This window comes from Acinonyx jubatus, chromosome A2, assembly GCF_027475565.1.
Source record: "Acinonyx jubatus isolate Ajub_Pintada_27869175 chromosome A2, VMU_Ajub_asm_v1.0, whole genome shotgun sequence".
Taxonomy (NCBI): domain Eukaryota; kingdom Metazoa; phylum Chordata; class Mammalia; order Carnivora; family Felidae; genus Acinonyx; species Acinonyx jubatus.
In genome coordinates, this window is record NC_069383.1 from 57,805,804 (window position 1) to 57,828,522 (window position 22,719).

At 34.7% G+C, this 22,719-nt stretch overlaps 1 protein-coding gene across 5 annotated transcripts in view; it reads left to right on the forward strand.

Moving 5' to 3' along the window:
* The window catches only part of SNX13 (sorting nexin 13), a 133,715-nt gene that overhangs the window by 94,721 nt on the left and 16,275 nt on the right, over positions 1–22,719 (forward strand). For 3 of the 5 annotated variants that reach the window (XM_053218364.1, XM_053218362.1, XM_053218363.1), the window contains 4 exons: positions 3,392–3,461; positions 7,991–8,163; positions 19,513–19,620; positions 21,773–21,883. In XM_053218364.1, the coding sequence (XP_053074339.1) occupies positions 3,392–3,461; positions 7,991–8,163; positions 19,513–19,620; positions 21,773–21,883 (462 nt within the window). The remainder of the gene's footprint in view (positions 1–3,391; positions 3,462–7,990; positions 8,164–19,512; positions 19,621–21,772; positions 21,884–22,719) is intronic. The other 2 variants (XM_027072009.2, XM_027072010.2) reach the window with 1 other exon arrangement.

Here is a 22,719-nt window from a genome sequence, read left to right on the forward strand (position 1 = left end):
CAGGTATTCATATTTGTAGTGTTTGTATAAATGTGTGAACACTAGTAACAAATACGTGTTTCCTTTATTCAATATTTGGAATAAATGCTTTTTCAAATAACAGTTTCTTTATCACATAGTGATAGAAACCAGAACACTATCTCGATTGACAAAGGTCACACTTGAGGTTGATGACTTGATGTATTTTGTTATTCACTTAATTTTATTAAATTTGAGCTTTTAAGTAGGTGGAGTCTTTTGGATTCTTTGTAAATATATGGACATTTTTTTTAAATTACTATTTTTTTTTAGGAAGAGAGTGTGTGTGAGTTGGGGAGAGGGAGAAGGAAAGCAGGGAAGACAGAGAAAGAGAGAGAGAGAGAATATCTTAGGCAGGCTCCATGATCAGCAGGGAGCCTGATCCCAGGACCCAAAGTCAAGAGTCAGAGGCTTAACTGACTGCACCACCCAGGAATCCCAATATATAGATAAATGTTAGCGGATAACTCCATTTTAAAAATAGCTTGAAGTTTGTAAAATAGGTCATAATAGTTTTTTCCCATATAATAAGCAAAGAAAATATTTATGTGTATTGATTTACTCATTTTTCAATTGAGATTGGCATATGAATTGTAAACATTTCCAGCAGGGACATCATAGTTGTATGGGTTATCATAGTAAATCTGAATTTTCAGTTTTTGACTTAGCATAGTAGTTTAAAAAAGGATCTTCTTATTTTTTTGCCAAAGATTCAAGAGTCTTAACCCAAGGATCACTGAACAAAAACTATGTTTTATTTCAGGGCAGCATTAGTGTACTTGTTTTGATCACAGTTTTCTTTTACTAAATAATACTTATAATTCTAAATCAGACTGTAATTAATATTATTTCACCACTTGTAATTTTATATAGTCTCCTTGATATTTACATTTGCATTATACCTGTGACTAGTGTTTAAGAGATGTTTCATTAGATTATTTCATCATATTTAATGAAAATAATACTTATTAATTGTATATTTTAGGTGTACTAAAAAGACATTTATGTACAAAGTTCTCTAACAACTTCTGGGTTGCATAGTATAAGATGCTAACATGTTTAAAGTAAGTAGCATTTAGCTGTTGAAATGTTACCTACAAGGAAAGGTTAATCATAATAATAATGATAGTAATTAACAACAATAATACTTTTTGAAAAACAATTGTTATATATTCTCTGTGATAGTTTGTAATTGGAAGAAGATCATAGTAGATAACAATCTGAATTTTGTAGAAAATTCTGTTTTCTTTGAAGCTTTTTCATATAAAAGTAATATTAAAACAAAGTTATATTTCTAACAAGATATTTGACTATAGGTCATATGACCACTTAAATAAGTGGATTCTTTTTTTCTTTTCAAAGCATTATAATTTACGTTATAAACTAACAAAGTTGTAGAGCAAGTATTATGCCATTACATCATTGGGAAAACTGAGGTACAAGAAAGAACAGTTGATTTGGCTAAAGTCTCTTAGGGTAAAAAAATAAATAAATAAAAAAACAAACAAAAAAAAAATAAAGTCTCTTAGGGTATCACTGGAGAAGCCCCATTTTAACTAAATGATTCGCCTTCTTGACTTGACCAGGGGAATACTGTGGATTATTTGTATGGAATTGTCATATTTTGCTTCTCTTAATCAGTCTTCAGTAGATAAATTTTGGCTTTTTCCTTAGAATGCAATTGCCTTAATTTAAATGGCTTTGTGTCACATGTATGGCTGCATTTAAGTCATTTAACTGACTCTTTGTAGTATTGGTAATATCATGTTAAGACTTCAGAGTTCATTCAGATACTGTGGTTTTTAAAGTGTAAGATCTCTGAACCATATAATGTCTGTGTGTCAAGAAGTCCCCAAGACCATTTTAATGTTCAGTAATTACTAAGAGGACTCACAGGGCTCAGCATAGTCATGCTTATATATAGGATTTATTATAGACAAAGGATATAAAGCAAAATCAGCAAAAGGAAAAGGCTCATGGGACAAAGTCCAGAGGAAACCAGATACAAGTTTCCAAGAATCCTCTCCCATGGAAATCTCATGGGACATACTTAATTCTCCCAGCAGTGAAAGTGACAACACATATGAAATGCTGGTACTAAGAAAGCCCATCTGAGACTAAGTGACCAAGGTTTTCATTGGAGGCCGGTCACATAGGCAAACTTCTGGTTAGTGTATACTAAAATTCAAGACTCCCAAAAGGAAAGCGGGTGTTCAACATAAACCACATTGTTTATACAAACAGGTTAGGTACAATGAATGACTTTTAGCAGTTAGGCAATGGTGGGAACCTTCCCACCAATTGTCATCCAAGGGCCAGGCTTGTAAGCAGTCCTTTCTGAGGAGAGCAATTTCAAGTTAATTCTTTTTTGTTGCTGTTTATTTTTCTCCAGCTTTACTGAGTTATAACTGACATAAAACATTATATAAGTTGAATACGTACAACATATTGATTTGATAATTACATAATGGTTACTACCATAAGGTTAGCTAACCCCTCTATCACATCACATAGTTACCATTTTTATATTAAGAACATACAAGATTTACCTTCAGTGATTTCAAGTACATAATATGGTGTTGTTGTTATTATTATTATTATTATTATTATTATTATTACAATAAATATAATTGGCTCAAGGTAACTCTTTCCTGCAGTCTATCATGATGTGATTATGTTCCCTTCTAGGTATGTGTGGGTGTATGTATCTGAGGCAAAAAAGTTTTAAATTTAAACCCAAAGGCCATAGTTAAAAAAGATTCATTTTGAATCACTCAGTAATGATTTTTGTGCAATTATTTTTCAGAATTATTTGAAATCTGTCTTAGAGTCTGGATTCACTTCATACAGATCACAATAATAGATAACTTTTTGTGTTAGGCCGTCTTACTAAATGTTTTACATGTCTTCTTATTTAATCCTTATGTAACCAGTGTGTAGGTACTATTATTCTCATGTTAGATAAGGAATCTAAAATTATTTCTAAATTAATAAAAATGCTAAATAATAAGGAATTGATTCTAGTACATTTTAAAAAATTGAAATGTTAAGAATATGTCTACTGATTTTTTCCATATTTTTTTCTTGCCATGTATTGAATATAATCAAGAAGTAGCAAGTGCGGATAAGCAATGAAGGAAGAAATAATCTGATGTACTAAGTTGATTTCTGAATTTCTTTGTTTTATAGTTTTTTTAATTGTGGATATTCTCTATCCTGTTCGTATAAATAGGATTATTGTTGGGGGATGGATACAAATAATATAAAGTTTACATGGGGCAAAGATGGGTAAGGCATATGTGACATAAAATGCTTTAACACTTTTTTTCCTATAAAATTAAACATGTATATATATATTTTTTTTTTTTCGAAGTCGTTAGATGACCTTTCAAATGTATCTTCTGATGACTCAGTACAACTTCATGCTTACATTTCAGACACTGGTAAGAGACTTTGTGGTATAATTATTGCTTAAAAATTATCGATTATTATTACACCTGGATTATTTTCCACATATATTTTTACAAACCATTTTTCTGTTCTATAGTTGTATTTTTAAGTTACATGTTTTTCTGCATTGTTTTTTGTTAACTTCTAAAATGTTTATTGTGTATATGGTTCGATATATACTTTGTATCATGTTTGATGATACCTTATATGTATGTTAGAATATACTTATATATCTTCCTTCTCTAAGGTTGTTACTGTTAACACTTGGAAAAGCTTAAATTCTAAGCATTTTGTCATAGCTAATAAACTTGAAACCCAGTCTTTTCCTCTTGTTTGTGTCTAGCTGATAACTGTCTGCAGAATTCTTAAGAAATCACTTGGGGTAGATTTTAGCTCAATCTTTTTCATAATGCAGAGTCAGACTAGATAACTGGGTTAATGAAACTTTGGTATAGGAGCTTACGGAAGTTTAAGAAATGCTTGGATAAGGTGAGAAACCTCTAAAATTTTGTGACTCAGTCAGCATACATGTAAAATGGTTAGTGAACTGAGGAAAAAAATCAATTTACATCATTGCCACTGGGTTATTAGATAATGCTAATGAGTAGATAATGGTGGTTTACTTGTCCAGCCTCTCACTATTCCTAGATTACAGGATTATGTCTGTCAGATTACATTTGAAATATTACCATATTGAGGTATCTCAGTTCAATTTCATGCTTACGTTTTAGGTACTAAAAAGAGATCTTACAGTACCAATGCAGTTTAAAAGATAATTTGCATCTTTGTTTTTTTTTTTTTTTTTTTTTTAAGATCTCTGTTTTCTTTTGCTTCTCACTGGAGCTAGAATCTCATTTTGCACTGTGTTACCTGCCATATTTCTGAAATAAGTTATTTATAATTGCTGTCTAAGTTGTTCTTTTATCCTTTACAGTTAGTTGGTGCATACACTACCTGCTCTTAAGGGTCATGGGATGACACCTTTGTCAATAAAACCAGAAGTTTTGTTGCTTTTCCTTCTAGCTTTTGTTATAGTTGTTTCACTGTTGTTTCAGTTTTGCTTCCTGAAATGTAAAATTCTTTTTAAAAGTCTCTCTTTTCTTTGTTGGTTTGTCTTCCAAATGGGAAGATATTTCCAAACTGCAAATATTCAGTATTTGTCCTTATTTCTTTCTTGAGGACCTTATACTTTATATCTCAAGAAAGATACTCATGTTCATGTTTCTTTTGTAGATCTTTCTTTTCTCTAAACATTCTGATTTTCTTTTTTTTTTCAACGTTTTTTTTTTATTTTTATTTTTTTTTTATTTTTGGGACAGAGAGAGACAGAGCATGAACGGGGGAGGGGCAGAGAGAGAGGGAGGACACAGAATCGGAAACAGGCTCCAGGCTCTGAGCCATCAGCCCAGAGCCCGACGCGGGGCTCGAACTCACGGACCGCGAGATCGTGACCTGGCTGAAGTCGGATGCTTAACCGACTGCGCCACCCAGGCGCCCCTAAACATTCTGATTTTCTAGCTCCTTTATCCATTTATTTAAAAGTATTTATTAGCTTCTTAAAATGTATGGAAGCACTAAAAGCATTTTTAATAAATTGTTATTTCTGTCAGACAAACTTAAGTGTGAATACTAAAGAGGCAACATAATATAGTTGTTAAGAGCATAACTTTTTTCCCATTTGTGTGGGTTCAAGTTCCAGCTCTGCCACCTAATGGTTGGGTGAACTTGGCAAGTTCCTTAACTTCTGTGATCCATAAAATGGATCAATAATAATGTGTACCTCACAGAGCTGTTATGAGACTAATTAATTACATTAGTAATTACATGAGTAGCCATTATATATTAGTGTTTGTTCAATAAATATTTTACCAGTTAGACTTCATAGTCTCTGAGTCTAGATTTTATGTTTTTAACATCTTATTACAGGAAGTAGAACGTAGATTCTAGTGAAGTGCTTCTCAAGGAGTGATCCATGGGCTACTGAACACTTCTCTTTGTGAAATATTTAAAATCTACTAGCTAAATTAAGCAATGTATTTAGTGATGAGAGCTTGATTTACATTCTGGTCTAGTTCCTTATCTCATTCTGGATTAGTGACAAATAGCTTGTGCATCACCTGCCATAAGTAACATTGTCTTAATGAAAGCAAAACCTATTTCCACTGTAATATCTCACCGTCATCTTATAATAAATATATGCAGCCTCATTATCTGTTTTTAAAATCAAATTACCTTTTTGTCTTGTGCACAACCTATTCTTCCTGTTGTTCATGCACCCGAGTCATGAGCTCCTCTGCCTGTCAATTTGTGAGAAATCTTTTTTAGAATGCTTTCTTAACATTCTTCCCTTCGTTTCTTTTCTATTCCATCCTAGTCTTCTTGCTCTTGTTAACTTCTAGTTGGTTATGATTTGTTGCCTAATAGGCTTCTGCTTTCTGTTTTCTTTCACCAAACCTCTCTTGAACACAACAGATAAAACCCTCATCTCCGTGCTAACTCTGTTGAGTGGTGCTGGTTCTATAACAGGATGAAAAAGTTCGGTGCAGTTTGTTCTGCACAGGTCTCTGTGAGAAGGATCATTGGAAGAAGTGAACAGTGAATAATAAATAATGTTCCATAGAGCTAAAGTCTCAGAGAGTGAAGCAACCAAAGTCTATCCCTAATGTTATATTTTGACAAATCAGGAAATTGATATTAGATAAAAAGGGAACAAAGGACAATTCTGAGTAGACAGAGCAAATCTTAGAAAAATGTTGATGAAAGCCTAGAAGAGGTTTCTGTCCAAACTGCATTTGTCAGTTTAGATTTTTAGCGTTCATGCTATTAAAATAATTTAGTAAGATGCTATGCAAACCCTTCTTGGCCTAATTCTATACAAAATACAAAATATTTAGTCAGCCACTATTTCCCCTCACAATTATGGATTAATGTAATCTATTATTAGAAGAGCAATTTATACTTGTGGGCCAAATGGTAGTCTAAAGTGCTATTGGAAATCCTGCCTTCCACACATAGAAAGGCTGAACACAGTAAAATAAAAAAAGCTACAGGGAGAAATGTACAGGTGCCATAGGCCATGAAGAAAAATAAATTTAGGAAAGCAAAATGGAGTTGAAGCCAGGGAGCTCACAGGAGCATAAACATTGCTATCTTGATTTTAATTTTTTTTATTTTAATCAAAAAAAATTTTTTTTTTTATTTTAGAGAGTGAGCGAGTAGGGGAGAAGGGCAAAGGGAGAGAGAGAGAGAGAAATAGAGAGAGAGAGAGAGTGAGTCTAAGCAGGCTCTGTACTTAGCATGGAGCCCCACGTGGGGCTCAATTTCACGACTCTGGGATCATGATCTGAGCTGAAACTGAGCCACTCGGGCACCCCTGCTATTTTTATTTTTGAGAGCATTTTCATGTCCCTCAAATTTAGAAGTGGCAGGATGAGCTAAGGCCATAGTAAGCTGGAACCCAGTACTTCACATGAAGCCCAGAGTAACCAAGGGTGGCTTAATAGGAACGAGGAACTAGAAAAACTTAGCCTGGTGTCAAGAGAATAAAACAAAGAATGCCAAGGTCATGTCTGGAAATGGTACCCACAAGAAATTGAAAGCCCATCTTGATTCCCAGCGTGGGTGTGTCTAGATATAGCCATCCTCAAGTGATTGTGTACCACAGGGTCTCCTAGCCTGAGAGGATATTAAAAACACTTGTAGAGATAAAAGCTAAGGCAAGAATGCAACACTTTGTCAAAAGAACCAAAATGAAATCATAGAAAAAAATACTGTAATTGAAACTGAGGTCAGTGGATGGATTAAGAATTAGACCAGATATAGATGACTAGAGACTCAAAACTTGTAGAGACCTGAAGAAACGATCTAGAATACAACACTAGAAAGAGGAAAGAAACTGGAAAATAGGAAAGAAAATTAGAGAAAATGATTCACAACAAATGTTTTAAGTTTAGTACAAAATCGGAACAGGTTTTGAGTTTACCTCACTAGGATGCTGTGCAGGAAAATGTTTTTAAAAAAAAAAATCTCCAGAATGAACTACATTTATAAATTTTTGATAATTGTAAACAGTAAAGAGACTTGCCAGAAGTGCATGAATTGTAGTTCTTGGCTTTTGCTTTCTGTTTGGTGGGAGAGATATTAATTGAAATACAATTGAATAGTGAAAGCTAGTATCAAAGGTTGTCATTTTATTTCTGTTACTTTTCTTTTAATTAAATATGTAGAGAATAATGTTACATTATGAGGCGGTAGTGTGGTGTCATACTAAGAATGGGTACAAGCTCTTGAGGAAGTGAGTTGAAGTAGGTAGGTATCACTGTGTGGCTAGTAGTGTCATCATAAACTTATAATGTGAATGTGAGTCCAGAGGATGGGAGTCTTTTATCCTTTGGTGACATCCTTTTGTCTCAGTCTGTCATTTCAAATTCTTCTTCACTTCATGTTCTTTTGTTTGTTTTTGTTCTTCATCTTCCTCTTCTGTGTGTGTTTTGCTCCTCTTCATTTTGTTTGAAATGACTAGTATATGCTGACTATGACCCATATGCTGTGGCAGGCGTTTGTAATGATCATGGCAAGACGTACGCGTTATATGCCATCACTGTTCACCGGCGTGGTCTTAACAGCGAGGAGATGTGGAAAACCTATCGCCGTTACAGCGACTTTCACGACTTCCACATGAGGATCACTGAACAGGTAATCCTCCACTGAACGTACATTTTCGAGTTTGTGCATTTTTTGTTGTTTCCTGATTTGATGTTTGATTCTAAATAGCTCTGAGGATGCTAAGATAATGAGCAGAGCCAAAGGAAGTAAGGTAAGAATTTTTGTATAGTCAGCATAATGTTAGAATGATTAGGAGCATTTAACCAGTAAATCAATCTTTAACCAGTTATAACCATTGTAGACTAGTGACAAAATATCAGTGGTCTGCTTTGGAAAATTATAATGAATGTATCTTTCTGACTTTGTGTGTGTGTGTGTGTGTGTGTGTGTGTGTGTGTGTGTGTGTGTGTCTTGTGCTTTGCAAGAGGTATTTGGGATTTGGGTTTGGTTTAAGACATGGAGGAGTATCACTGTAGGGCATTTTGTGTTTTTATTTTGGACAATATAATCCAGAGTTATAGTTATTTTAAATAGTATCCTTACCCAATAGTATAACAGTTAAATCCTTGGTCTATTAAGTTGTTTTAAGAACCACAACCTAAATTAAGTTTAACATTAGCCAATTAATGTTTTAATTCTTACTAAATACATCCCTCTTGTTTTATAGAAGTATGTGGACGCTTAAAGACAACAAATGTAAATGAATTATTTCTCTATTTTACTTTTTATTAAATACTTTTATCCTTAACTTAAAAAAAAATAGATCATCATCACATGAATTGGAATATGTGATCTATGAAATGTAACTTTTGAGAATCTATAATTTCATTCAGAGTTTTTAAACTATACATGCTGGTTTTAAACCAGTAAAAATACTGATAATTAATGGTGACATCTGAATGGACAGAAGCTTTGAAATGACATTGTATTATTTGAGTAATCAGAAAATATCTTTTTTCAGTTAAGATAATGGAAAAAATATGGTCGGCACCATGATCATTTCATTAAAATACTCTGTGAATAGAGTGAGATAAACAATTAATAGCTTAAAAGTGATTAAAACCAGATTAGGGTTGACTCCAGAAGCCCATATGAAAAATACTATTTTAAATTATATTCATAAGGAAATTAACAACTTTGGACATGTCTGTTCTTCTGTTTTCGTTGTCTTGGTTTGTTTCTTCAGCTTAGATTGATTTTTTTGCAGAGGTGAAAGAATTTTCTGTCTCACATTGATGAAATAATTGCTTTAATTTTATAAATATTACCTATATTAGAGTCTAAAATCCCACAGCTTATATTATCTTTCTTCCCATCCTCATATATCAACCAAACCTGATAAATTTTAAAATAATTTGAATTGCTAAGTAGTTTTATTTACTTGGAAATCAATGGGAATTTGGAATAATGTGAAATTTTCTGTTTGAATAGTGTTAACTTTTTACTATTAAGAGGAATAATAATTGCATAATTTAAATATTCTAGGCAAGGACTGTAAATATCATGTTTATGTTTACATATTGACAATTATAAGTGAAGAACATACTTAAAAAAAAAAAAACCTTTATTAATAGAACAGTCCATACAGAAATTTCCTTTTACAATACAGCAAAAATTAAATGAAATTAATAAAGTGAATTCATTTTTATTTTTTTATTACTTTTTTTAAAAATATTTATTTATTTGAGAGACAGAGCACAAATGGAGAAGGGGCAGAGAGAGAAGAAGACAGAATCTGAAGCAGGCTCCAGGCCGTTAGCTGTCAGCACAGAGCCTGATGCGGGGCTTGAATCCACAAACTGTGAGATCATGACCTGAACCAAAGTCGGTTAACAACTGAGCTACCCAGGTGCCCCAAGAGAAGTCATTTTTAAAAGGGCTCAGTGCAGGCAAAGTGCATGTGTTTTGACTTTGTGTTTCTTATCAAGTCACAGTAGTGTATGATTACTTAGATTGCTCACAGAGCTTAAGAATTTAAAAACAAAGCTTCTAAGTGAAAATGTAGCTTTAAGGAAAATGCTAAACATTTGTAAATAAGACCCAGGCTATTCGCCTTTTAGCTCTGCCTTATCCATATTTTTAAACTCAAATCTCTCATAAAACAGCAGAAGAAAAATGCAGTGATTCATAGTAATTCATCAGTTGGTAACAGTACAACCTATTGACACAAATAAATTTTAACTCCATAGAGCTCTTCAAGTGTTAACATTATTTTAAAACAGGTTTTGTTTTCTTAACTTTGTGATGTAAGCTTTTCCAGACTATCATTTTCTTTAAAGATGTTTTTAGGCTCATTGGATGTTTTATTGATAAAGATGTATAAAATTGAAAGAAAATAATTAATATTAAATATCACGTTATTTTAGAAATGGCCTGAACTACACATTTATTTATTCAGTATATATATATATATATATATATATATATATATATACTGAATATATATATATGTGCTGAATATATATATATATATTGAATATATATATGTGTACTGAATATATATATATATGTACTGAATATATATATATATATGTACTGAATATATATATATATATATTATATATATATATACACACATACACTGAGTTTTTTCTGTGTGCCTGGTACTGTTCTCAGTGCTCAGAATACAACAGTGAACAAGACAGACCTAGTCTTTGCCTCTGGGAGCCTACATTCTAGTAGACACTGTGCAATTGTATTATATTGAGTGAATTGTATATTAGCACAGATAAAATACTAGTGATTTAAAAAATATTAAGTATGCTTTAAGGTAACTGAGTAAAAGTATTATGTGCTTGGATATAAACAAATTTTGAATCCTTGTAATGTTTAAAAAATATTTTAAAAATATTTAAAAAATAATGGGGGGCACCTGGCTGGCTCAGTCATTAAGTGACCAACTTCAGCTCAGGTCATGATCTCACCATTCATGGGTTTGAGCCTCATGTCAGCCTCTGTGCTGACAGCTCAGAGCTTGGAACCTGCTTCAGATTCTGTGTCTCCCTCTCTCTCTGCCGCTTTCCCATTCACACTCTGTCTCTCAAAGATAAATATTAAAAAAAAAAATACATTCATGAATTTTTGCAGAGAGAATTATATTACCTTTCAGGGAATGGGCTCCCTTTATCTTGTATTTAAATATAATCTTTAAAATACCACAATTATAGTAAGTTTAATTAGAGTATAAAATTTCCCCATTTTTCTTTTTATAATAGCAATATTTGAGAAAACTATGAGTCCTATATGCTTCTGTTCTAGACAGTTTAAAAAGGAGTTTGATAATCTAGGCTTTAAGAAAATAACTGTTTTTGTGGCATTTAATTTATTTCTTTTTATTAACAACATTTAATAATTTAAAGTTTCTGAAATTAAAAAAAAAATTCTTTTTAATGTTTATTTTTGAGAGAGAGAGAGAGCAAGTAGAGGAGGGGCAGAGAGAGAGAGGGAGACACAGAATCTGAAGCAGGCTCCAGACTCAGCTGTCAGCACAGAGCTCGACGTGATGCTTGAACTCACAAACCACAAGGTCATAACCTGAGCTGAAGTCAGACACTTAACCAACTGAGCCTCTCAGGCACCCCCAAAATAAATTGTTGTTTTATTGCATACTGTTATATTCCCTTGATGTATTAATTTGCCAGGGCTATCATAACAAAATACCACAGACTAAGTGGCTTAAACAATAAAAATAATTTTCTTGCAGTTCTGGAGGTTAGAAGTCCAACATCAGGGTGTTGGTAACTTTGTTTTTTTCCTGAAATATCTCTCCTTGGCTGTCAAATGGATGCCTTTCTTAATATGGCCTCACATGGCCTTTTCTGTGTGTGCTCACGTCCCTGGTGTCTCTTTTCTCTTTGCATGTTCAGATTTCCTCCTCTTATAATGATACCAGTCAGATTAGATTACACCCACCCTGAGGGCTTTGTTTTACTTAATTCCCTCTCTGAAGTCCCTGTCTGCAAATATAACCCCATTCTGAAGTACTAGGGGTTAAGGATTCAACATCTGAACTTGGGAGCGCAGTACACTTCACCCATAATGTACTTGTAATACTAGAATAAAGTATGTATTCTGTAAAATTAAATCAGTAGTTTAGGAGAGGTGGGTGGCCAGCATGGCTGAGACGTAGGGGAATCTGTACTTCCCACGTCTCTCAAACAAAGAAGGGCTGAAGCCAAAGGACTTTGAACCCCAAGAGTCTGGGAGGAAAAGAAACTAAGTTTACCAGGGAGAAACCAGGACAACCTGAGGGGCCATAGGGCTATTTCAAGGAAAAAATTAAACCACACCTGGTGGAGGGTCCAAAACATCATTACGAGTAGGGAAATAAAATAACCAAAGTCACAACAACAGAGAGAAAGTAACACTCTCCACAAAACACCACCTGAAGGGCCAGACCCTGGACAGTGTATGACCCCCTTTAACATAGCAGTGATCGCAGATGTAGAGCACACATGACAAGCTTTTAAAATTCATAAGGGACAGAAAACTAACCAAAATAATGCAATGGAAGAATTCTCATCAAATTCCAGGAAGAAATGACAGCTAAAAAATTGATCAAAACAGATACAAGCAGCATAACTGAACAAGAATTTAGGAATCTATTGCCACAGAGATCAAGAGTCATCATGAATTAAAAAAGTGCTATAAATGAGGTGCAAAATAAAACGGAGGTGGCCACAGTGTGAACGGAAGAGACAGAGGGGAGAATAGGTGAATTAGAAGATAAAATTATGGAAAAAGAGAAAAAAATCCAGAATCATGAGGGGAGAATTAGAGAGCTAAGTGATTCAATGAAACGGAACAATGACCATATCATAGGAATTCCAGAAGAAGAGAGAGAAAGGGGCTGAAGGTGTACTTGAACAAATCATAACTGAGAATGTCCCAATGTGGGGAAGGAAACAGGCATTGAAATCCAAGAGGCACAGAGAACTCCCTTCAGACGTAACTTGAATCAATCTTCTGCACCACATATCATAGGGAAACTGGCAAAATACAAGGATAAAGAGGATTCTGATAAACAGGCCTTAACATACAAGGGTAGACACATAAAGGTAGTAGCAGACCTATCCACTGAAAGTTGGCAGACCAGAAAGGAGTGGCAGGAAATTTTCAGTGTGATGAACAGGAAAAATATGCAGCCAAGAATCCTTTGTCCAGCAAGCCTGTCATTCAGAATAGAAGGAGAGAAAGATTTTCCCAAACAAAAACTAAAAATTCATCACCAATAAACCAGCCATACAAGAGATCCTAAGGGGGATTCTGTGAGTGAAATGTTGCAAGGACCACAAAGTACCAGAGACGTCACTACAAGCATGAAATCTGCAGATAACACAATGACTCTAAACCCGTATCTTTAAATAATAACACTGAATGTAAGTGTACTAAATGCTGCAATCAAAAGACATAGCGTATCAGAATGGATAAAGAAACAAGACACATCTATTTGCTGTCTACAAGAGATTCATTTTAGATCTGAGGACACCTTCAGATTGAAAGTGAGGGGATGGAGAGCTATCTATCATCCTAGCGAAAATTGAAAGAAAGCTGGAGTAGCCATACTTATATCAGACAAACTGGACTTTAAAAAAGGTTGTAACAAGAGGTGAAGGTCATTATATAATAATTACTGGGTCTATCCATCAGGAAGAGCTAACAATTATAAATGTCTATGCACCGAATTCAGGAGCACCTAAATATGTAAAACAATTAATCACAAACATAAGCAACTTTATTGATAAGAATGTGGTAATTGCAGGGGACTTTAATACTCCACTTACAGCACTGGACAGATCATCTAGACAGAGAATCTGTAAAGAAACAGTGGCCCTGAACGATACATTGGACCAGATGGACTTGACATATATTTAGAACTCTGTATCCCAAAGCAGCAGAATATACTTTCTTCTCGAGTGCACATGGCACATTCTCCAAGACAGACCACATAATGGGTCACAAAACAGCCCTCAGTAAATATAAAAGAATTGAGATCATACCATGCGCACTTTGAGATCTCAATGCTAGGAAACTTGAAATCAGCCCGAGGAAAAAGTCTGGAAAACCTACAGAAGCATGGAGGTTAAAGAACATTCTGCTTAAGAACGAATAGGTCAACCAGGCAATTAGAGAAGAAATTAAAAAATATATGGAAACAAATGCAAATGAAAATACAACAATCCAAACCCTTTTGGATGCAGCAAAAGCAGTCCTAAGAGGAAAAAACATTGCAATCCAGGCCCATCTTGAGAAATAAGAAAGATCCCAAATACAGAATCTATCAGCACACCTAAAGGAACTAGAAGCAGAACAACAAAGACACCCCAAACCTAGCAGAAGAAGAGAAATAATAAAGATCAGAGCAGAAATGAACAATATAGAATCACAAAAACAAAACAAAACAGTAGAACAGATCAATTAAACCAAGCATTGGTTTTTTGAAAAGATAAACACAATTAATAAACCTCTAGCCAGGCTTTGCAAAAAGAAAAGAGAGAGGACCCAAATAGATAAAATCACAATTGAAAATGGATTTATTACAACCAATCCCTTAGAAATACAAGCAATTACCAAGGAATACTATGAAAAATTATATGCCAACAAACTGGACAACCTGGAAGAAATTGGACAAATTCCTAAACACCCATACAGTACCAAAACTCAAACAGGAAGAAATAGAAAATTTGAACAGGCCCATACCTAGTGAAGAAATTGAATCACTTATCAAAAATCTCCCAACAAATAAGAGTCCTGGACCAGATGACTTCCCAGGGGAATTCTACCAGACATTTAAAGCAGAGTTAATATCAATCCTTCTCAAGCTGTTCCAAAAAATAGAAATGGAAGGAAAGCTTCCTGACTCATTCTATGAAGCCAGCATTACTTTGATTCCCAAACCAGACAGAGACCCCATAAAAAAGGAGACCTACAGGCCAATATCCCTGATGAATATGGATGCAAAGATTCTCAACAAGATACTAGCAAATCGAATTCAACAGCATATAGAAAGAATTACTCACCATGATCAAGTGGAATTCGTTCCTGGGCTGCAGGGCTGGTTCAACATTCGCAAATCAATCAATGTGATACATCACATTAATAAAAGAAAAGAACCATATCATTCTGTCAATAGATGCACAGAAGTATTTGACAAAATACAGCATCCTTTCTTGATAAAAACCGTCAAGAAAGTTGGGATAGAAACATCATAAAAGCCATTTATGCTGGGGCGCCTGGGTGGCTCGGTTGGGCGACCGACTTCAGCTCAGGTCACGATCTTGCAGTCTGTGAGTTCAAGTCCCATGTTGGGCTCTGTGCTGACAGCTCAGAGCCTGGAGCCTGCTTCAGATTCTGTGTCTCCCCCTCTCTCTACCCCTCCCCTGCTCATGCTCTGTGTCTCTCAATAATGAATAAATGTTAAAGAAAAATTTAAAAAAGCCATTTATGAAAAGCCCATAGCTAATATCATCCTCAGTGGGGGAAACTGAGAGCTTTCCCCCTGAGATCAGGAACGTGACAGGGATGTCCACTCTCACCACTGTTGTTTAACATAGTGTTGGAAGTCCTAACATCAACAATCAGACAACAAAATGAAAAGGCATCAAAATTGGGAAAGATGAAGTCAAACTTTTCACCTTTCGCAACAACATGATACTCTATGTGGAAAACCCAACAGATTCCACCAAAAGTCTGCTAGAACTGATAACATGAATTCAGCAAAGTCTCAGGGTACAAAATCAATGTACAGAAATTGGTTGCATTTTTATACACCAATAATTAAGCAACAGAAAGAGAAATAAAGACACTGATCCCATTGACAGTTGCACCAAGAACCATAGAATACCTTGGAATAAACCTAACCAAAGATGTAAAAGATCTGTATGCTGAAAACTATAGAAAGCTTATGAAGGAAATTGGAGAAGACACAAAGAAATGGGAAAACATTCCATCCTCATGGATTGGAAGAATAAGTATTGTTAAAATGTCAATACTACCCAAAGCAATCTACACATTCAGTGCAATCCCAATCAAAATTGCACCAGCATTCTTTTCAGCTAGAACAAACAATCTTAAAATTTGTATGGATCCACAAAAGACCCCAAATAGACAAAGTAATATTGAAGAGGAAAACCAAAGCAGGATGCATCACAATCCCAGACTTTAGCCTCTACTACAAAGCTGTTATCATCAAGACCATATAGTCTTGGCACAAAAACAGACACATAGACCAATGGAATAGAATAGAGACTCCAGAATTGGACCCACAAATGTATGGCTAACTAATCTTTGACAAAGCAGCAAAGAGTGTCCAATGGAAAAAAGATAGTCTCTTTAGCAAATAGTGCTGGGAGAACTGGACAGCAACATGGAGAAGAATGAAACTAGGCCACTTCCTTGCACCATACACAAAAATAAACTGAAAATGGATAAAGGACCTAAATGTGAGACAGGAAACCATCAAAACCCTAGAGGAGAAAGCAGGAAAAAACCTCTTTTACCTTAGCCACAGCAGGTTCTTACTCGAGACATCTCCAAAGGTAAGGGAATTAAAAGCAAAAATGAACTGTTGGGACCTCATGACGATAAAAAGCTTCTGCACTGCAAGAGAAACAATCAATAAAACTAAAAGGCAACTGACAGAATGGGAAAAGATATTTGCAAATGACATACTGGATAAAGGGCTGGTATCCAAAATCTATAAAGAACTCACCAAACTCCACACCCAAAAAACAAATAATCCAGTAAAGAAATGGGCAGAAGACATGAATAGAGTCTTTTCCAAAGAAGACATCCAGATGGTCAACAGACACATGAAAAGGTGCTCAACGTCACTCCTCATCAGGGAAATACAAATCAAAACCACACTGAGATACCACCTCACACCAGTCAGAGTGGCTAAAATGAACAAATCAGGAGACTAGATGCTGGCGAGGATGTGGAGAAATGGGAACCCTCTTGCACTGTTGGTGGGAATGCAAACTGGTGTAGCCGCTCTGGAAAACAGTGTGGAGGTTCCTCAAAAAATTAAAAATAGATCTACCCTATGACCCAGCAATAGCACTGCTAGGAATTTACCCAAGGGATACAGGAGTGCTGATGCATAGGGACACATATACCCCAATGTTTATAGCAGCACTTTCAACAATAGCTAAATTAGAGAAAGAGCCTAAATGTCCATCAGCTGACAAACAGGTAAAGAAGATGTGGTTTATATGTATAATGGAATACTATGTGGCAATGAGAAAGAATGAAATATGGCCTTTTGTAGCAATGTGGGTGGAACTGGAGAGTGTTATCCTAAGTGAAATAAATCACGCAGAGAAAGATGCCATATGTTTTCACTCATAGGTGGATCTTGAGACACTGAACAGAAGACCATGGGGGAGGGGAAGGGGGAAAAAAAAGTTACAGAGAGGGAGGGAGGCAAACCATAAGAGACTCTTGGATACTGAGAACAAACTGAGGATTGCTGAGAGGTTGGGGGAGAGGGGAAAGTGGGTGATGGGCATTGAGGAGGGAACTTGTTGGGCTGAGCACTGGGTGTTATACGGAAACCAATTTGACAATAAATTATATTGAAAATAAACCAGTAGTTTAGGATAATGTAGATAAGTAATATTCTGGAAAATTAAATATTTTTAGGCCACCTTAAAAAAATTTATTTCCATAAGGTACGATTTTAAAAAAAAAATTCTTAAAACCAGGAGCTCTCCACTGGACATTTGATCTAATGAGGACCTATTTTAATACTGTTGTGGCCAAACAGATTTATGAATATCACTCTAGCATAACATTTTCCCTGTAAATTGCATGTTTCCTTTTTTTGTTTTTGTTGTTGTTGATTTTTTTTTGTGGGGGGGGGGTTGCCTTTGTTGAGGCAAAAGAGTTGCCTTTACCTTTCATGTATAACATACAATGAACTTATTCACATTATAGTGTCAAGCAACTATCTGATTTGCCATTCCATTTAAAAATTTATCAGAATGGGGTACCTGAGTGACTCAGTCGGTTGAGGCTGATCATCTGACTTTAGCTCAAGTCATGAACTCGCGGCTCGTGGGTTCGAGCCCTGCATATACTCACTGCTGTCAGCCTGTCAGCGCAGAGCCTGCTTTGAATCCTCTGTTCCCCTTTCTTTGCCCCTCCCCCACTTGCACTCCCAAAAATAAATAAATCTTGAAAAATAAAATAAATTATCTGAATCTTTCAGTTTGGAGATATAAATCATCCTGCATCTTTTCATTTCCTCTTTAACATCTGCACCAGGAATGAATTTTCTCTATAGATCCATTATTGTTGATGTTTTTAAACAAAGAATGGTTTTAGAAAGTTTGTTTCACTTCAGGACATGTATCACATGGGAAAGACACTAAGATTGCTTGAAATTTCAATTACTAGACTGCTGGCCAGGCTTAGTCACTAGCTAAATGACTTTGCTCTTACACTCTGTTAGCCCCTGGTAGGGTTAAAATTTGTGCTTTAGCAAGGCACAGCAGAGTACTGTATATGTGGATCTTTGAAGGTGTGCCTAAATGTTAAGTCTATAAATGCTAGACTTAGAGCGTGTATACTTTGTGTTTGTGGCCTTATAAAGATAAGATACATATTAATGGCTCTTAGGCTTTTTCTTAGTAATCTGTGAGTTCATTTCTCATGTGTTTGGTTGGGAAGAAGTATCAGTGTTACACTATAATTGTTTATATACAGAGTTGTAGTATAATTGTAATCTGTATTTTGAAATTACCTTTTGTTTTTAATAGCTATTACAATGATTAACTGATTTAAAGTCATTAATAGTAAAAAAGATTTGTTAGATTTCTTAAAGAGCCAGAAACTCATGGATCTTTGATCATTAAAAATATATTTGCTATTACTTTATTCGTAAGTCAAAATGTTAAAGAAAACACTTTTTTTTTAAATTTTTTTTTTCAACATTTATTTATTTTTGGGACAGAGAGAGACAGAGCATGAACGGGGGAGGGGCAGAGAGAGAGGGAGACACAGAATCGGAAACAGGCTCCAGGCTCTGAGCCATCAGCCCAGAGCCTGACGCGGGGCTCGAACTCCCGGACCGCAAGATCGTGACCTGGCTGAAGTCGGACGCTTAACCGACTGCGCCACCCAGGCGCCCCAGAAAACACTTTTAAAACCTTTTAGTATTGATAATTCTGTTCAAAATCAGGAGTTTTAAAATGAAATCCCATGTGGACATCACCCATCTTTATTAGTTATTCATGTTTGTCATTCTTAATTGAAAATACTCCTTTATTAATAAATAGCATTACTACTGTGTTTTGGACATATTTTTTTATTTTTGCTTAGTATAATGCATTGCAAAATAATCTGTTAAAGATGCTTTTGATAGAGGATTGTTATTTGGAAAATACTTTTTCAAAAATACTATAAAACTAAAATTATTGAATGTATTTTATCTTCTAGTTTGAAAATCTGTCAAGCATATTGAAGCTTCCTGGTAAAAAGACGTTTAATAATATGGATAGAGATTTTTTAGAAAAGAGAAAAAAGGATCTAAATGCATATTTGCAGGTAAGTCCTTGTTTATTATTACTCATGGATTTTTATTTTGATATAGCGTATAGATAGAGTAGATTTTTCTTTATTAAGTAATGTTTTAATATAATAGTGGAATAGAATACCACCTTTGAGTAGCATGTCCAATGTGACATGCAGTCTGCGCAGTAATTTATCAACATTATTTCTCTGTTTATTGATGAAGAAGTTTTCTGGACACTGAGTGATCGGGATTTTGTGTGTTCAGGGTTAGATGCATACACCTATCTTTTCTACATTACTGTAAAGTCTAGGTGTTTGATGGTATACCAAACAGTTTAATGTTTCCAATTCAGTGGATAGTAGCTCTTCAAGGTGTATCCAAAGCTAGCAGATTTTCATTCCTGATAAATGCTTCCTATGGTCCATAATGAGTCTAAGGCTTCTAAAATTATAGGATAGTTCAAGAGAGGAATAGATTCAAGGGACTGTTTCTGACATGTAGTATCTTAGATTTATAGATTTCTGTCATGAAATAACAAAATTTGTCTCACAGGTTACTGCATGAGCTGTTAGGACTCCCAGAAGTAACTTTGTTTTAGACATGGGTACCCAGATGCCAGATATAATAATGATATTACATTATAGTTCTTTATTCCAGTGAATAATTTGCAAAGGTTTACTAGTAGACCCAGCCTCAGCCCAGGTATATAATGTTCTATTATTTAGATCCCCACTCCATCCTCTAGAACAAGGGTCAGCAAATGGCAGACTGTAGACCAAATCTAGCTCACCACATGTTTTATTAAGTTTTATTAGAACACAGCCATCCATTTAGTTTATTATCGTCTGTTACTGCTTTTACATTACTACAGCAGAGTTGAGTAGTTTCAGCAAACACAGTGGGCCACAAAACCTGAAATAATTACTATATGAACCCTTATGAAAGGTTTACTGACCCTGCCTTAGTATTTAGTGAAACTTAGCTAATGCTATACTGGATATTTTGTTGGGAAAGTTTCTCTCTCTCTTACACATTTATAAAAGCATTTATAAGTTCGATTTGGTTTATTTATAACCATAATTGTAATTCCATGGCATTATTATTTCCTGAAAGAATAGTAAAAACATATAATCTCTTATATTTACCTTTGTCTTCTGACTTAAAACTGAACGTTGTAAATGATTGGTATGACTCTTGTCAAACATTTTGATTTTTTTAATGTACTAGCTTTAATTGCGTAAAAATCTATATCAATTATTAGATATAGAAGATAACTACCTTCTTCCAAGTCTGGCTCCTTAAATGAATCTTTTAAAAGTGGCTGTACCGTATATATTGCATCTAATGAACTCAATGTATGTCAAAACCTTCCACTGAAGGAACTAAGTAGTAGGTTATGTCATTAACAGTTGTGAAGGCCGTATTTTGTTTTCGTGCTTCTTTATGATGCTTCAGAGTTTTTATTTGGATTATTTTATGTACTTCCTATTAATATTAACATTAGAATTAGAATGTGAATAACATAGTAGTTTACTGTTGTGGATCTTTATAGTATAAACTGTAAAGCCTGAAAATGGACTACTGGAGTCTCCCCTTATCCATGGTTTTGCTTTCTGTGGTTTGTTATCTATGGCCAGCTGTGGTCTAGAAGTAGAGATCGTCCTTCTGATGAATTGTCAGAAGGTCATTAGTAGCCTGATACTATGTCACACGCATATTGTCATTCACTTCACCTCATCTAATCATGTAGGCATTTTATCATCTCTTACCATCACAAAAAGGATGGGGACAGTAAGATATTTTGAGAGACCACATTCACACAACTTTTGATAGAGTTTATTAGAATTGTTCTATTTTTAGCTGTTGGTAATCTCTTACTGTGCCTGATTTATAAGTTAAACTTTATCACAGGTATGGAGAGGGAGGACTACTGTGGTAAATCCATTTGGACAGCTTTGACATTAGATGCACTGAAAGTCAAAAATAGCACAATGAGAAAAATATGCACCAAACTGTTAATGATAATAGAATTATTGATGACTTTATTTATAAACTGTATAATTGTGTTTTTTAAAGCACAGAATTAAAATTCTGTATATTCTTAACTTTCTAACAGATAAAATTATAGACAGGAGTAAATTTCCAGTACCATATCAATATAAGATACCATTTTTTTCCTGTTAGTTACTACTAACTCCTGAAATGATGAAAGCATCCCCAGCTTTGGCTCACTATGTGTATGATTTCCTTGAGAACAAAGCCTACAGTAAAGGGAAAGGGGATTTTGCTCGCAAGGTAAGCAGACTATTACACTGGTTTTCTTTATAGGTCCGTTTTCATACTTTCTTTTTAAATAAAACAAAATAAATTTGTATATGTATGTTTTAAAACCAGAAAATTTTCTTAAATACTTTGTGGCATGTTTATCTTCTATGCATTAGTAAACTTACTATTGATAGGTATTCCTAATAAGTATAAACTCCTGTTTTTACATGTAGATTAAAGTCTAACAGGAGCTTGAAAAAAGAAAAAAAGATTTTTTGAAATAATGCAATAAGGAAGGTTTACCTGAGATAGGTCACAAGCTTTTCAATAACTTGAGAAGGAACTTTTACTGGGAGGAAAATGTCTTATACGTGGAATAAGGGTAAGAAAAAATGTTAAATAGTTTATGTTCCCGAACGTATTTATGTCCCTTGAGTGAAAACTTTATTATTTTAAATGCCTTTCAAAGAATATGAGCCGTACACTTGGAATTACGTGATAGGTTAAGACAATAAATGACTACTGAAATTGGACAAGATAGTTTAGTAGGTGAGAATACAGACTTTGGAATTAGTCTTTGGTTTAACTCCTGACTCTGCCATTTAGTAGCTATGACTTGCAATATGTTACTTCACCTTTTGGTCCTTTAGTTTTCTCAAGTAACGAAGGTGTTCTCATTTTGAAGCGTTGTACGAATCAAATGTGATACTCCATGTGTTATAGCACCTGGTACATCAGTAACCTCGGAATGAATGTTGGTTCTTAGTAGTAGTAGTGGCAGTAATAACAGGAGAAGTCACAGCACTTGGGAAAGATGGGTGAATAATGTGCAGGAATTCTATATACTCTTGCAACTTTTCAGAAAT